Source organism: Phyllostomus discolor, chromosome 4 (genome assembly GCF_004126475.2).
Source record: "Phyllostomus discolor isolate MPI-MPIP mPhyDis1 chromosome 4, mPhyDis1.pri.v3, whole genome shotgun sequence".
NCBI lineage: Eukaryota > Metazoa > Chordata > Mammalia > Chiroptera > Phyllostomidae > Phyllostomus > Phyllostomus discolor.
In genome coordinates, this window is record NC_040906.2 from 146,645,184 (window position 1) to 146,662,354 (window position 17,171).

General features: G+C 35.9%; 1 protein-coding gene across 20 annotated transcripts in view; it reads right to left on the minus strand.

The window, feature by feature from the left end:
- Positions 1 to 3,994: 3,994 nt before the first annotated feature.
- SNAP91 (synaptosome associated protein 91) overlaps positions 3,995 to 17,171 on the minus strand; it is a 133,307-nt gene continuing 120,130 nt past the window's right edge. For all 20 annotated transcript variants that reach the window (XM_036024411.1, XM_036024407.1, XM_036024425.1 and 17 more), the window contains 4 exons: positions 11,757 to 11,840; positions 10,731 to 10,835; positions 7,232 to 7,334; positions 3,995 to 5,402 (listed from right to left, as the gene is read on the minus strand). In XM_036024411.1, the coding sequence (XP_035880304.1) occupies positions 7,242 to 7,334; positions 10,731 to 10,835; positions 11,757 to 11,840 (282 nt within the window). In that variant the 3' untranslated portion in view covers positions 3,995 to 5,402; positions 7,232 to 7,241. The remainder of the gene's footprint in view (positions 5,403 to 7,231; positions 7,335 to 10,730; positions 10,836 to 11,756; positions 11,841 to 17,171) is intronic.

Sequence of the window (17,171 nt, forward strand, 5' to 3'; positions counted from 1 at the left end):
GTAAGGTTTAATTTTTTGTTTAGGTTTTTTTATAAAGATAATTATAAATTATAAAATTAGTTGATTTACCCCCAAAATGTTCCTACTCTAAGAGAGAGTGAAGAACCACGAAGGTACCTTGGGTACCTGGAAATGAATATAGTATTAAAGATTGGGTGAAGAGCAGAGAACACTACCACTGAGAGGTGACTGTGTCCCCCTCCCACTGCTGGAAGGTGACCCTTCTAGTTCTTGCCCCTTTGGAGGCCTGCTGTCTGCAGGCCCGGGTTCTGCTCCAGGCTATGGTTCCATGTAGCCACAGGCTTTTGTTCAAAATTGTTTACCCACTGCAGCCCTGTTGGCTGCAACCGTGTGTCACACACACACTATGTGCATTCTGAATATTTTTAACTTCAACAGCATCTTTCATCTCAGCCAAATCATCTCCAAATTTTTCTTCTAGGTTTTTTTAAAGCCACTGTCAAAATATATTTATTAAATGTCTTGATCTCCACGTAGAAACATCTTTAATTTTACTGTTGGACAAAACCATCTATGATATTAGCATCCTTCATTTTTGTTCTTAAGAAGCATCATTAGATCTTGGAAACTGTAACTAAGAAGGACTCTCTAGGACATTGAGTTTCCCAATGTCGTGGATGTTGTCTGTGCCCTGTCCAGGCAGCCCTTCCCAGCTGCCGATGCATTAATTCTCCAGCTGTATTGAATTGTGAGTTGTATTTATACATGTAGCAAGTACTTACATTTACCAAATTTTTACATGTATTTAGTACTTCATTAAAGATACTTCTTAATAACATTGATATTAATAATAATTATTGCCTATTTTTATACTTCTGTCTTCTTCATCTTTTAGTGTCCTAACAATCATAGATAAATGAGAAAATCTATAGCAAAAATAAGCACAATAGTTTTTAAAGTAACAACAGCAATCTCTCTCAAGCACTACTTTTTGCCAAGTGTTCTGCTTGCATGATCTCACTAAATAGTAAGTATATAGATAGATATTTTTCCATTCCACAGACAAGAATACACAAGTTTAGAGAAGTTGAGGCACTTGCCTAAGGTAACAGTGGGTGGCTGAGCATGGAGTCCCTTCCACGCAGGCTGATGCAGAAAGCACGTTCCTGCACAAACTTCAGCATCGCTTAAAAAGGAATGTGGGGGTGGTGGAGGCTGGCATTTGGAAAGGCACTGGACAAAATAGTGGTGGTGGTGGGGTTATTACATAAACACACACACACAACACTGTAATCTACTAGTCAATTTTTTCTCTTTCAAGAACACAAGAACAATTCTTTTAGATCTCAAGAGTCAGTTTCCAAGTGTGATTTGGGGACTCCTGAGGATCCCAGGCACCCTTTCAACTGGTCTGTAAAGTCAAACCTATTCTTCCAACAATACAGTGAGGTAAAAACTATTTTCATAATAATACTAAGAGACACTTTCTCACACATATGCTCACAGTGGAATTTTCCACTGGGTGCATGACATAGGTTATTGCAACAGATTGCACACAGAAGCAGATAGAAGACTGCAGCTGTCTTCTGTTAAGTCTAACAGGAAAGGAATCTGCATAGATGGCAAAACTCTTCTAAATTATTTTTTGTAAATTGTAATTTTTCAAAAAAATTTTGTTAATATATAATGGTTTTAATATTTTTATTTCAAGTGAATGACACATTTAAACATTTCTCAGTTTTAATTTCTAACTTAGTAAGTAAGTATTGGTGGATATAACTCATGTATGCAAAGTTTTTGGAGGTCCTCAATACATTTAAAATTTTAGCCCTGAGTCCAAAGAGTTTGAAAACCTCTGTCTGTAAATTGGTTATAGAATACTATTATAGACTCATTCACAGAATCACTCTGTATTTAGGAATTGTTTGAAGATGCGTGTCAGAAGTGGAAAGGAACTAGGACGGTTTAGTGCTGCAGCTCTGAGAGTTTAACTAAGGTTAATCACCGTATCACAAAATCACAAAACATTGCTCCCTCTTACATTTTCACTCACAGAGGAAATCTGAATAGGTATCCAGTAGTGAAATCTGCTCTCAGCAAGGCTATGAGAAACAGAAATTTTCTTACTGCCTAAGAGGATAAACGGCAAACTATCACAAAACCTGTTGCCTCAAAAACAGAGACCAATGTGACTTTCCAAGAGAAACAACACTCATTCTGATTTTCGACTACTCCCACACAAGAAGCACCGTGATCGCTGTTGCAAGGCTGTGCCCTTTTCCACCAACAAGCATTTGTGGCTACATTGTTTAAGGTGCCGATTTAAAAGGCCGAAAGAGGGCTTTGCAGAATTTATCTTCTGTGAATCAAGTTCTCATTTCTTTTCCATATCTACTCCTTTCCTCCTTTTCTGAACCCATGACTCCTCCCCCCAAATCTTTTGTCTTTCTTCGTTTTTTAAGTACAATACACAGCATGAAAGACAGAAAACAAAGGACACTGTAATACTGAGAACTGCTTGCAATCATTACACCACATATAAACTGACTCAAAACTTCAGCTCAATGGGTTTTAATTGGTATTAGTTATTCTATTTCAGTAAGTGGAATTATTAAAACTCTAATACAATTTAACTATAAGAGCTCTATATAAGAGTTATTCTTTAGTAGGATGATAGCCCAGCAGTACCCAGGTAAGTGCAGGTATCTAAGAAATCTAAGAACTAACATACTGTGTTCATCCTTGAGACACTTACCTGGCACCTACTGAAGTGCTCGTTGCTGACAGTAAGAACAGGGGGAGACATTTCCTGCCTTTCAGGCTCACAATCAGCCAAAGCAGATGCCATCTTCATAGATGATTAAAGCACAGTATGATAAATGCCATAAAGGTTGTTGAGAATTGTGCTCTGAGAAAAATAGAGTGGGGAGTCATGGTGGACAAGTGGGATTTGGTTGTGCTGGTGGGTTGGTGAGGTAATTTCAGCACAGGGCCCTGAGTGGGCCAGCACAGTGTGTGATGTCCCTGTGCATGAGTAGTGGCATGGTCGCACACAGGGCAGTGTGCACGCAGGCAGAGGGAGGAGCTGCAGCAGAGGTGAGACTGGAAGGGCATGCTGACCGTGTGGAGGAACTTCATAAATGAACTGGACCCGAGCTGAACGTTATCAAGAGAGTTGAGTTTTTTTGTGTACCCAGAGGACTCGACTCAGGAACATCTCAGCTATAAGACAATTTCCCTACAGAGACACCAAGACACTCACCACAGCACAGATCCAGCGTCTGATTAAAAAATAATGCTCTTGTTCAGTGAAGAGGAAAGCTTCGTGTTAAAAATTCCACATTAAACTTGATGTAGTTTATGAAATGATGTACAATCTAACACAACAGTTTTATTACAATATGCCCACAAATGTATAATCAAATGTAATCTACAAAAAACCATATTACATAATCAGATCCTAGCTTCTGCAAGTCAATTCTCAAGACACAAAACTAGACAACTAAGGGAAAGTTAGTTTCAGGAATGAGTATGCTTCTATTCGAGAAATATTTTTAGCTGAGATGGGACTACTTTTTGAGATGTTGGAACAAACCTAGTCATTTTCAATACAGTCACCCAATTTTATTAAAACAGGCGAATCTACATGCCACGCCTCAGGGGCCATGCATGCAAGTGTGTGAGTGAATCACAGCCTAAGCCACGTTATGGGTCTTCGACTTCCATGGTGAATTTTCTCAGAACCATTATGACTTTAATTGCATATTTTCAAAGAAAATTCATCCTCTTATTTTTTGCAGTATGTAATTTCAGTTTATTTGGCAGCAGCTACAGAGTGCCAAGTTTAATGATAGCTGATAAAAAAATTGTTCTTTTTTCCCATTGTTTTTAATTTATTGTAAAACTATCAAAACTATGTTGGCACGGAGAGCATTTCTCACCCTGAATATTTTTAAATTTTCAATATTTTGTATGTGCTATGAGTGTCATTGGAAAGAGACTTTTTCCCCTAAAAAATAACCACAGAGAAAGGTATGTTTGCATTTTCTTTGTTCAAGGTGTTTATTGCATCTCAGAGGGCGTACATGCACTGGGTTTTTATACTGAAATACAAAGAAAGCCATTTTGAAATTGGTTTTAGGTCATTTTTCCCCATTACAGTGTATGTTATCCCCACAGTAAATTCAGATACAACCACTTTTAAATGGTACCGTACATCTATTAAATAATTTGAAAAATAGGCAAATGCCTTTCCAACCCAATATGCTTTTATGAAGAGCTGCCAAGTCGCTAGCGACACTGATCAACAGTGACCTCATGTATGCATCACAATCTTAAGCCAAGCCATCAGCACGGACAGTGTGACAACAAATTAAAAACTAAAGAATACAGTATGTACAGTAAAGGATACACTTTTCTGAATCAGTTTCAATTCTAATCACAATGGTACAACAAAACCTACTTTGAGCTCAGTTGAGGAATGGAAGAACACTAGTTACAGAACACACAAAGAAATACTAAATTAACAGATGTACATAAAATCCACAATAAAATGAAAATATTTGCAGTAATCTTTAAATTACAGATATACCTTGGGGTGTCTTCATAATAACACTTGAATAGCACATTTCTAGTTGCATTTGCACAAACATGATAGAAATGGACCCTTGATTTTCAGTGCATTTAATCAAGAATGAATAAATAGGTCAATTTAGATGCAAAACCTGACAAATATAATTAAAATATATATTTTAATAAAGCAGTAATTAAATAGGGAATACTCATATTATTTTTTTTTCCATTCTTGATAAGGTAGCTTCAAGGAGAAATATTTATCATGGACGTTAACTTTTATATTTTTTAAAATAAAATTTCTTAACATATACAGTGCCACAAAAATAAACATTTCTCACAACAGTTGAAGTTCCTGTGATTGGAAAAATGTACTCCACACCAAAAAAAGTTTTGTATATTTAAGTGTTTTCCTTACTATTTGATATTATCACACTATGTTTATAACAGAGAAATAGAAGAAAAGAGAATTTATGGAGTGAGTTTCGGTTTGTCCAAAAGTATGTACATTGAAACCTTCAAAAACACAGACACATCTTTCCAAATGGCTCACCACACAACAGGTGCATCATCCGTCCATGGGCAAGGTCCAGAAAAGCACTGAGGGCGTCAGAAACATCCATTCATTGTTTACATCATACGACACACAAGTAACCCAAATACACTACAATTTTGAGAGTAGGGATAACAACTAAGGTAGTACACATTCCTAATGTTCACTTTCACAGCTGTGCTACACATTCCGGAAGAGAAGTCATGAGTAAGCATTGGGTTTGGTACTGGTGGCTCACTTTGTAACTCTGAGTATCAATCTTATTTGAAGTCTTCAAACTCATTATTATTTTTTCCTATTCAGTCAAAAATTGCAGCTGTAAAGATAAAAGCACTTGAATTAAAAAAACAGTATTATATACTCCTCAAACATTTCACCTCCCTTGCAATTTTACTTCACAGGTAGTAAAAAAAATCTTTACACAAAAGGTTTCTGTATTACCAAATTCACATTTATATACTTTTCACCATTCTTTAAAACAAGCTTAAAATTTCAGGTGGGAAAACATTTAAAAAACCTTTTAATGTATAGTTTTGTTTGAGAAAAAAATTATATTAGCAAACTTTTGGAATTTGGATACTTAAAAATCATAGTAGTAAGACATTCAGTTTTAATTAAGAACAGCTAACCTTTATAATAGAGGAGTGAAAAAAGGAAATGGCAGTGACTTCCATTGTTATTATTATTAATTTTTAGTTACAGTGTTCAATGTGTCACCGAACAGTTGAACAAGTGACAAAATCAAAGAGAAAGGAGATATTCCCAGTGATTCAATGCCTTTGCTTACTCTACTTCCTACTTATCTCCTTGGCTAATCCAAGCTTTACCAGTCGTCTTTGCCAAGAAACCTTTCCTGGAGTTTGAAGGCTGAGCCCTGTGGGTAACTCTTCCTCACAAAATATTCGATGTGTGCCTCCCTCTTGACTATGAATCTCTGAGGGTTGCCACTGTCTCTAGGATCTCTGTGTTGGGTATTTATCAGCATTCTTGACATATGATGAGAGCAGAGCTTACTGAGTAAGAGGCAGATAAAAGGCTGCTCTGTGTAGTGTCCTGGTCACTTCCAAAACAATTGCTAAAAGAAGTGCTCATTGTCTCACTTAGGCCTACATCGGTCCAGGCCAACCCGAAGTGGAAGATAACAGTAAGGCACAAGAGAAATTACTTGGCTTAGACATTAAGGTCTTAAAATGACAAATTATTAACCTTTTATAAGAAAAAAATCATAAAGCAGAAACTCAAAAATCTTAGTAGGCATTAGAGAAAGTTTTAAAATGTACAGACATAGAGGTATAATAAAAATAACACTGGGCAGAGGTTTGAAACTTCAACACTCTGTTCTCCCAGTGGGACCTGGGGCTAACCACTTGATGCCAAGGATCAGTCCCTGGAGCTATGCAATGGAGACTAAGGCATCTGGCTAGTTTAAGTCACGGGTGTGATCTCCTACAGGGAAGATGAAAGAATTAATGACTATGAAGTGAACAGGACAAGTACTGTGTAAATGAAAGGCAGTGTGATCACTGTTCATCCACACTCAGCAAGTATTTGTTGAGAACCTACTCATTGTGTGAGGTGCTGGGGTTAACAGTGAACTTTCTCTTTTATCAGGTGCCTTTCATAAATTTAGTATTAATCATTTTATAAATTATATTAGGATTTAAAACTAGAATGTTAAAATTTAATACTTTGCTTGGATATAGAAAAGCAAAAGGGTAATAATATAAGTTTTATTTGATGAAGCAAGAAAGGCTAAACAAAATTGAAATATGATATGTAGCCAAATATATTCTGAGGTGATTTCCAAATGCAATATTATAAATGCTACCTTTCTATACATTCCAGTCACAATTTACCAAGTAGCTTGAACAGTGTTTTGCTTCATCAATATAATATCTATGTTTTTCGGTCTAAGGAAAGTTTGGAGACTTGTCTTCCTATTAGTTTTATAAATTAAGTAAGATTTTAAAAAATAATTGATAATTCATTAATAGCTTTTAGTATTGATTTTAAAATATAAACACTCAAATTATTATTATTACATACATGTATTAAAACACAGAAGTACAAATATCATACCTGAAACGGCTACGCATTGCATAGGTAATTATTACAAGCCCACAGGAAAAGCTCAATATTAGATACCTTAAATTGTTTACAAGAAATCCTTGATGTTAAGATCCGCTAATGGGTCCTTTGCTGGAGGTTTCTTGGGACTCTGAGTGGCAGGTGTAGGGCTGGGAGAAAGCTAATGGGGAAAAGCCAGCCCAAGAGAGCAGAAACAGAAAGCAATAGAGAAGCATTAGGCAGAGCACATACCACAGAAAACAAACATGCAGAAGATTAGATGGCTAAGGGTTTACAAAATCTACTTTCTTCTACTTAGTCACAGTGTTATGTTTAATTTTGGATTTGTAAAATACACTTCAAATGATATTTGGCTTTCTTGGAAGTCTTTCATATTAGATGTAGCTGAAGGAAAAATTTGAGGACTCTGGTAGAACGATATGAATATGAGTCAGAGAAGATGTGAAAAACTAGTCACATAAAGATATTATGAATATACAGTAAACACAAAACAATTTCTCTGTACAAAAACAGTTTGACTTTCGGTTAATAGTACCACTAAACTAATAAAAGGAATCACATGACTATTTTTATAGTGAGAGTGAGTTTGAAGGAAAAATGGAAAAGTAACAGTTTGCAGAAAGCCACATAAAAATTACTTAAAATTATTAGCTAAATATACTAGGATTTCATATAAAGCATTTTAAGTGAAAACCAGTCAAGTTTGGGGCACTGCTTATTTCAGATGAGCAAACAGTTTTCTAGTTATGAATGTCACTATATTCCAGTACTGCCTGTCCAGCTTGCAGAAAAGACTAATTATTAAATACTATAGGAAGTAATCAGACTGAGCTTGCAGCAAAAGTAGCAAAGAATTAAATTACCTTGTTTCTATTTAATTGATATCTAAATTATTTAATTTATTATATAAGTAAGTTCTGAGGGCAGGCTTTTGCAGGAGTGTTAGTATACAAGGCCTTGAAAAAGGTCACATAATCTATGTAGAATAATAACTGATATTCGTCTTTGAGTCTAATTAATCTTCTATGCTTATAATATGATGGAAATCTCAGAAAACTGTGATTGTGGGGCAGGAATGTACGTCTTTACTGGTTCATTAAACAGAGCTCCAGAACTAAGGATCTTAAGATTTGTTACTATGTCCAGAAACTATTCATTGACTGCAGAATCTATCAGTCAAATTTCCACTTAAAAAACTTGATTCATACTTCATAGGAAGATCAGGAAAAGTAAGTATAAGTGGTGGAGTTATGTGGAAGATAAGAAACTCCAGGACTGATCCATAATTAGTAATTAGGTGAGATGATGATAACATCATGATACCAACTGAGGAATAATGGCATTGCCCAGACATCACAACAAAGATGAAAAGTTGTTTTGTTTTCTGAAGCCACACAGTCATGTTTATTTTACTATTTAGTGTATATGCTTCATCTCTGATATAGGATATACAATCTAAAAAATGGCATACCATTTCCTAAATTACTATAAATTGGATTTAAATGATTAAAACACTGTTTTCATCATATCATCTATTTTTCAAGCTTATTCTTTGAATTAAGTCAATAAACCGATACTATGTAACACTGCAAGAAAACAACTTACCTTAAATTATAATTTATTTGTAAAGGTATTAGTACATCAAATACAGTAAGATTTTAAAAATCTTAGTAACATTCTTCTAAGTTCATAAAAATAGAAACATCCTTCCTTTCTTTCAAAAAGGTGGTAAATAATCATAGATATATTCAATCATCAAGGTAACACTCCTGAAAATGAGATCCTGCTCATAATTTAAATACAACTAGACAGAATTTAACTCCACTATTTCCCCCCAACCCTTCCTCAATCTCCCCCAAAACAACTCCGTTCATTATTCTCAGAGAAGACTAAAAAATTTCTCATGAAGACAATGTTTTGTGGTTATGGCCTTGAAGGCCAAGGCTTCTCACATTTAAATTTAACTGTTTGAACACCTACCATTCTCTCTCCCAGTTATCTTATTTATGCTAATAAGATAACCCAGAGGTGGCTTTTGAGGGACTAAGGTGAAAAAGTTGGAAGCAACTTTTAGGAACATGTAGAAAATGGATTTAGAGATGCTTCAAGGAAGCAGAGGGGATTAATGTACACTCATAAAGTTCACAGTAGGAATTCTGTGGATAAGACCATATAAATACCCACATAGTTAGTTAAAAACATAGCAGTAAAACCATTTATTGGTATTGTTAAAATGGATTTGAGTTGTTTGTTTCAGTTTGCTCAGCAAGCTGGGAAAATTATAAGTTGGTACTCTGTCTCTATCCAAGTCACTTTCTCATGGTGGAAACCTCTTTGGTTCTACACACTATATGTTCCCAGGCAATGTAGAAGTGGAATCAAGAAAGGTGAGTTGTCAGAATGACTATCACTATTAGCAGCAAAAATAGTTCTACAAAGTGCACATGTTTTAGCATCTTTGTAATTGAAGGTAGCACAATGTTTAGCAAGAAATTCGTCCCTACCTAAAGAGAGCTTTGCCCCTTGTCCTTGATCATGGTAGATGACGTCTATACTCTTGGAATTTCCCAATTGACAGGGATGTCTTTGTTATTAAAGGTGGATTCTTGAAAGCAACACCTGATAGTTTATGCTAATAAGATAACTCAGAGTGGGGGCTAGCCATGACAGAAAAACCAACCATGTGATTTGAGAGTTGGGTCTTTGGGCCACATACCACTCTGAACTTTAGGGAGTGGGGACGGTGCATAGATTAAGTTCAACCACGTGGGCAATTAATCAGTCATTCCTATATAATGAAACCTCAGCAAAAACTCTGCACATGGAGGCTCAGGTGAGCTTCCCAGGCTGGCGATACTGCATGTATACAGTCACAAATCGATGCCAGGTGGGTGACACCTCCCTGAGGACAAAGAAGTTTCATGCTTCGACCCTTCCCAGAATTCACCCTATGTATCTCTTATCTCTTCTTTTGGCTGGATCTAATTTGTATCCTTTCACTATAATAAAACTGTAACTTTAAGTTTAGTGCCTTCCCAAGTTCTTTGAGTCATACTAGGAAATTGTCTAGTTTGGGGGAGGTCCTGGGAACCCTCGCATTTGTAGGCTGCTGATTGGAAGTGCAGGTGGCCCATGGGACTCCCAATTTGTGGCTGGTGTTTGAAGTGAGGGTGGTCTTATGAGGACTGTACCCTCAGGCTCTGCAGTGTGACAAACTCACTGAAGTTAGTGCTACAAGTCTTGGAGGACTGGGTCCCTAAACTTGAATTTGGCTAAGTCTGGGAACACAAAGTGAAACAATGGATCAGAAGTATTCATTTTCCTGGAATACATACATAGATCCTTTAAATGCCTGGCTGTTCTCAGGAACCAAGTAGGAGAGGAACGGAGGGACTTTAGGTACTTATTTCTATCATTTTCCTCTAAACCTTACTTTATTACTTCTGAAGCAACAGATACAAGGCTATATTAGGAAAAAACATTTTTCAACAGTTTCCCACATGACAGTTTTATATGTATAAATTAATGTCATTATTTTGTGGACATTTACACTGACCTGTGTGCCAGGCACCGCTGCAGCTCCAAAGGGTGGCCGCATCATGGGCTGTGCAAACATGACTGGCTGCTGAGGCATCATGGGCATGCCTGTCCCAGCAGGGGGCTGAAAAGGAAGAGCAGTTCACAGCATCCATGCAGCCCACTATGGCAATGCCCTGATGTTTATGTCTTCAATATATTTCTGAAAATTTTGAAGGCTCCAAGTCCATGAGAAAGTATGTTTTGTGATTTTGAATGAGGGGTGCTGGGAAAGCTGGCAGAGGGCAGAGAATCACTGAGGTGCAGCAGCAGCCTGGATGGCCACGCAGCAGCCTCATCCCAACTGGGCCTTATCGTTGTTTATGTGTCTCCTGGGAGCATAATTCTTGGAAAGATAAAAACTTTCGTCTTTATGGAAGATGACCCTAAACTTTGCTAGTGACAAAAGTAATGAGTGAAAAGTTCTAGTATAATGATTATGAGTTGATTTCAATTGTGCTTAGAATATATTTGATAAAATTACTCCAAAAATAACATAACAATATACTATAGAAATAATTATTATCTTTAAACCATCACCCAAGGATATATTTTTATTGATATTAGAGAAAGCAGAAGGGAGGGAGGGGGAGGGGGAGAGAAGGAAAGAAAGAGAGAGAGAGACAGAGACAGAGAGAGAGAGAGAGAAATATGAGAGGAACATTGGTCAGTTGCCTCCTGTATGTGCCCTGACCACTAGGTAGCTGCCCTGACTGGGGAATGAACCCACAGCCTTTCGATGTATGCAATGACACTCCAATTAATAGAGCCACCTGGCTAGGGCCTATAGACATTATTTTGATAGAAATAATTTTAAGTATTTTATAGGTGACTTTATTATGTCTTAAGAAGACTACTAATATCTAAAGCAGATGACTTAACTTTTTAAGTTTTACTTTACTGCATTTTGGGAAGAACTATATACTAGATCAGTATTTTTTAATCTGGGATTTGGCAGAGGCCTTAGAAATGTCAGTTACAATTTTTAGCACAGGTTGTCACTCACCATTCCAAATCCTGCTCCTGGTTGTCCAACAGATGGGGCACCGGCAACAGGAGGAACTGAGCTGGTTGGAGGTACAGCTCCTTGCTACCATAAAAACCACAAAACAACACACACATAATAACAACAAAGGAAAAGAACCAACATAATTTGATTTAAAAATAACAGAATATAATTTAAACACGCATGCCCATTATGTACATATGTAAAGGATTTTCAAATTTCCGTTTTAAACTTAAAAAAGGGCCCCAGCACCACGACAATATAGGAATATGGTTACCAAATTGAGGTTCACCACTGTAGTGCTCCTTGGGCTCTTTGTCTAGCTGCTTACTTACCACCCTGGGTTTTCTTTCTACCTCTCCTCCACTCTCATCCAAGTAAATGAGTGAAATTCCTCTAGCTTATCTTTTCCTATGGTCACATCCTCCGAAGTGTATTGGGTCAAACACATGGGGAACATGTTTACATTTACATTTTCTATGCTTAGTTTCCATCCCCCCATTTTAAAATTATTCTTTTTTGTGTTGTACTTGCTCCTCTCTGACTTTTGACTGTTGTAAATGTGCATAATGGCCAAAATTCTCAGTTTTAGGAAGCATTTAATAGACTGTGCACACATATCCCATTTCAGGTACAGGTCTAGTAGTTTTCATCATAGGCCCAAGCCCCCTAATATTTCCCTTATGTTTAAAATTAACTGTACTACAAATGCATTACATTTAAGTTAACCATTAAAGCAAAATTCTAATTAAAAAAGAAAATATTACAGTGACAGCAATGTCAGCAAAAATGGTGAAGGAACTTTAAAAGCCCAGCAACACCACAAAAATAATGGCAAAACAAGCAAAAACTCATAATCAACTGTTTTTAGAATTCTGGAAACTAAATAACCTAGAAAGTACTTATTTGAGAATATCAGCTGAATCGATAATAGTGAACTTTAAGGCATTTTAACTTATCCTAGTTCCATCCACTGCGTTCTAGTTCAGCTGTAGTCTTGAACTAGACTAATAGTACCAGAGGACACAGAATATATTTAATTATTTGTTTTATCTTGTCTGGATGGCTCACTGGAAAGATTGGCTCAAAATCTTCTCTTTTCCTCGCCAAACTGGGAATGCACCTAGTGCTAAAGTTGTTACCTGAAGCCTTGCGTGGAAAATATTTACAGGCAAATGTTTTAGCTGTTTCTCTTTGAGGCACTGGATAACAGCAAATAGTAGACTAAACAAAAAGCTTGGGAGGAACGGCTGGAGAATGAAATGCTTTCAGGGTTTAGGGTTTGAAAACCTCAGATGTACTCCTAGGAATTCAGAAAGCCATGCACATGCCCGGGACTGTGCACATGCCCAGGAAAGGCTTGAGAAGGCTTCTGGCTGACCTTGGGACTGTGAGCAAGCAGTAAGTGATCACTAATCAGAGCTGCAAACTGCCTGGTTGAGTTTGGAAACGTTCCCCAACACATAACTCAGGTCCTCCACAAAAACTGAGAGATATTTTATATTCCAAAAGTTTAAGTAATATCTACCTAATGATTAGCTGACCACTTAGATAAAGGAATACAGACTTCAGTGGTCACACCTGAGAAAGACACAGACTACAGAATTAGTGTGGAATGGTCACTAAAGAAACAAACAAAAAACAACTAAAAAGTAGCAAAAACAAGCCTTTGGGAAAGAGGTAGAATCTGATTTTAAGTTTCCACATTATAACATTCAAAATTTCCAAGTTTCAACAACAAATTATGAGGTATACAGATACATAGCCCACAAGCAGGAAAAAGATCTCAAATCAGTAACTTATATTTACACCTTAAGGAACTAGAAAAAAGAAGAACAAACTAAACCCAAAGTAAGCAAAGGAAGTAAATAATAAATATTAGATTGGAGAGAAATGAAATATAGAATAGAAAAACAAAAAAGAAAATAGAAGAAACCAAAAGTTGGCAATAAGGTAAGAAAAAGAAATAGATAGCATCCAGGTAAGGACAGAAGAAATATGCTTATATGGTCAATTACCCTATGACAAAGGTGGCAAGAATACAATAAGGTAAAGACAGTCTCTTCCATAAGGGGTGTTGGGAAAACTGGACACATAAAAAAATGAAATTGGGTCACTGTGTTATACCATAAATAAAAATAAACACAAAATGAACTAAAAACTTAAATATAACACCTGAAACCATAAAACTCCTAGAACAAAATAAAGGTAGTGAACTCTTTGATATTGCTCTTGGCAATATCATTTTGGATTTGTCCCTTGGGAAAGAAAAAAAAAGAAAAAATATCAAGCGGGACTACATCAAACTAAAAGTGTTTGCAGAGCAAAGGAAAACACCAACAAAACAGGAATGAGCTACCAAATGGGAGAACATATTTGCCAATGATACACCCAATAAAGTGTTAATAGCCAAAATTTATAAAGAACTTATACAACTCAACACCAAAAATCCCAAACAATCCAATTAAAAAATGGGCAGAAGACCTGAATAGACATTTCTCTACAGAGAACATACAAATGGCCAATAGACATATACAAAGATGCTCAACCTCACTAATCATTAGAGAAGTGAACATTAAAACCACAGTGAGTTATCACCTCACACCCATCAGAACAGCCATCATCAATAAATCAACAAACAACAGGGGTTGGTGAGGATGTGGAGAAAAGAGAACTCTCATGCACTGTTGGTGGGATTGTAAATTGATGCAACCACTAAGGAAAACAGTTATGGAGGTTCCTTATGAAATTTAAAATAAAGCTGCCATATGATCCAGGAATTCTACATCTGGGTATTTATTGAAGAAACCAAAACACTAATTTGCAAAGATATATAAACCCCTATATTCATTGCAAATTTACTAGTTATAGCCAAGATATAGGAATAACCTAGATGCCCATCAACAGATAAATGGATAAAGAACATGTGATATATATAATATGTATATAACGAAATATTAATCAGCAATAAGATGGAATGCAATCTTGCCATTTGTGACAACATGGATGGACTTAGAGGGCATTATGCTAAGGGAAATAAGTCAGAGAAAAATATCATATGATTTAATTTATATGTGGAATCTAAAAAAAACAAAAAAAGATGAATAAACAAAACAAAGCAGAAATAGACCCATAGATGTAGAGATCAAATTCATGATTGCCAAATGGGAGAGGGTGGGATGAGAATAAAACATAAATAATAAGGAAAAAGGAAAGAAGAAATAAAACTATCTCTATTTGTAGATGACATGAACTTATAGATTGAAAGTCTAAGGAATCCATACACAAAAATATCAGAGTTAATAAACAAATTTAGCAAAGTTGCAGGATATAAAGTCAATATACAAAAATTAGTGTAGTGTTCCCTGTACACTAGCAATGAACAATCAAAATATGCAATTACAAAACCAATTTCATTTATAATAGCATTAAAAACAATAAATACTTAGAAATAAATTTACCAAGAGAAGTATAAGCCTTGTACACTGACAACTATAAAACACTGCTGAAAGAAATTAAAGAAGACTTTGATAAATAGAAAGGGATTCTGTGTTTGTGGATTGAAGGATTTAATATTGTTAAGATGGCAATGTTTCCCAAATTGCTTTACAGATTCAGGGGAATCCTTATCAAAATTCTGACTGCTTCTTTTGGAAAAAAGGATAATCTGAATCTAAAATTCAAATGGGAATGCAAGGGACCCAGCTGAAGGAACCTTGAAAAAGAACAAATTTGGAGGACTCACACTTCCTTGGTTTTAAACCTTACTATGATGCTACATTAATCAAAACAGTGTGATACTGGCATAAGGATGTATAGATCAATCTGACAGAATAAAGAGTTTGACAATAATACCATTAATCTATGTTTAACTGATTTTTTGACAAGGATGCCAAAACCAATGACTAAAGAAAGAAGTCTTTTCAATAAATGGTCCTGGGACAACTGGATTTCCATATGCAAAATACTGAAGCTGGACCATATATAAAAATGAGCCTAATAGAGGCCAAACATCTAATGTAAGTGATAAACATACACATCTTTAGAAAGAAACACAGGTGTAAATCTTTAAGACCTTGCATAAGGTAATAGTTTCTTAAATATGATATCAAAAGCACAAGCAACAACAAAAAATAGTTAAGTTGAAGTTTATCAAAATTAAAAACTTTTGGAATGGGAAGGGTTTACAGGAACAAATTTAAAGGACACATGGACAAAAACTAAGGGGAGGGTGGTAATGGGAGGGAAGTGGGGAGGGTTGGGTGGGTGGGCTGGAATGGGAGTAAAAGGGAGAAAACTGTACTTGAACAATAATTAAAATAAAATTAAAAAAATAAAAAAGAAAACCGTTAAAAAAACTTTTGTGTGTCAAAGAAAATTATCAAGAAAATAAAAAGATACCACACAGAATGGGAGAAAATATTTGCAAATGATGTATCTGATAAGCATCTAGTATCCAGAATAAAGATCTCTTAGAACTCAACAATATAAAGGCAACCCAATTATAAAATGGGCAAAGGATTTGAATAGACATTTCTCAAAAAAAAAAAGAAAGACATACAAATGGCAGTAAGCATATGAAAAGATGCTCAACATCATAAGTCAGGGGAATGCATATCAAAATCACAATTGAAACCCTATGCAGTGCTGGTGGGAATGTAAAATGAGGCAGCTGGTGTGGAAAAGTTTGGCAGTTCTCAAAAAGGTAAATATAAAGTCACAAAGGAACCAGCAATTCCATTCCTAGGTATATACCCAAGGACACATGTTCACAGAGAACCTTGTATACACATAATAGGAGTTATTTTTCATAAGAGCCAAAAAGTAGATACATCACAAATAGCCATCATTTAATGAGGAATGTGCTACATCCAAACCATGGAATATTCAGCCATAATACTGAATGATACTGATATATCTACAGCATGAACAGACCTTGCTTCATAACAAAACATTTTGCTAAGTTAAAGAAGCCAGGCACAAAAGGCTCCATATTGTATGATTTTCTTTATAAGAAATCCCCAGAATATGCACATCCATAGGAACAAAGTAAACTAATGGATGCCAGGGGATAGGGAGGGGGGAAGTTGGGAGGGGGCATGCTTCTTATTGGGGTGATAGAGAAATTCTGAAATCAGATATTGGTGAAAATTTTACAACATCATAAATATACTAAAAATCACTGAATTTTACCCTTTAAAATTGTTAAAATGGTGATTTAAAAAATGGTGATTTATCTTCACCCAAGGACATCTTTTCACTGCTTTTAGAGAGAGAGGAAGGGAAAGAGAAACATTAATGTGAGAGAGAAACATTGATTGGTTGCCTGCCAATCAATGTTTCATGTCCCAGCAGGGGATTGAACCCATAACCTTTTTGTGTATGAGATGATGCTCCTACCAACCAAGCAACACT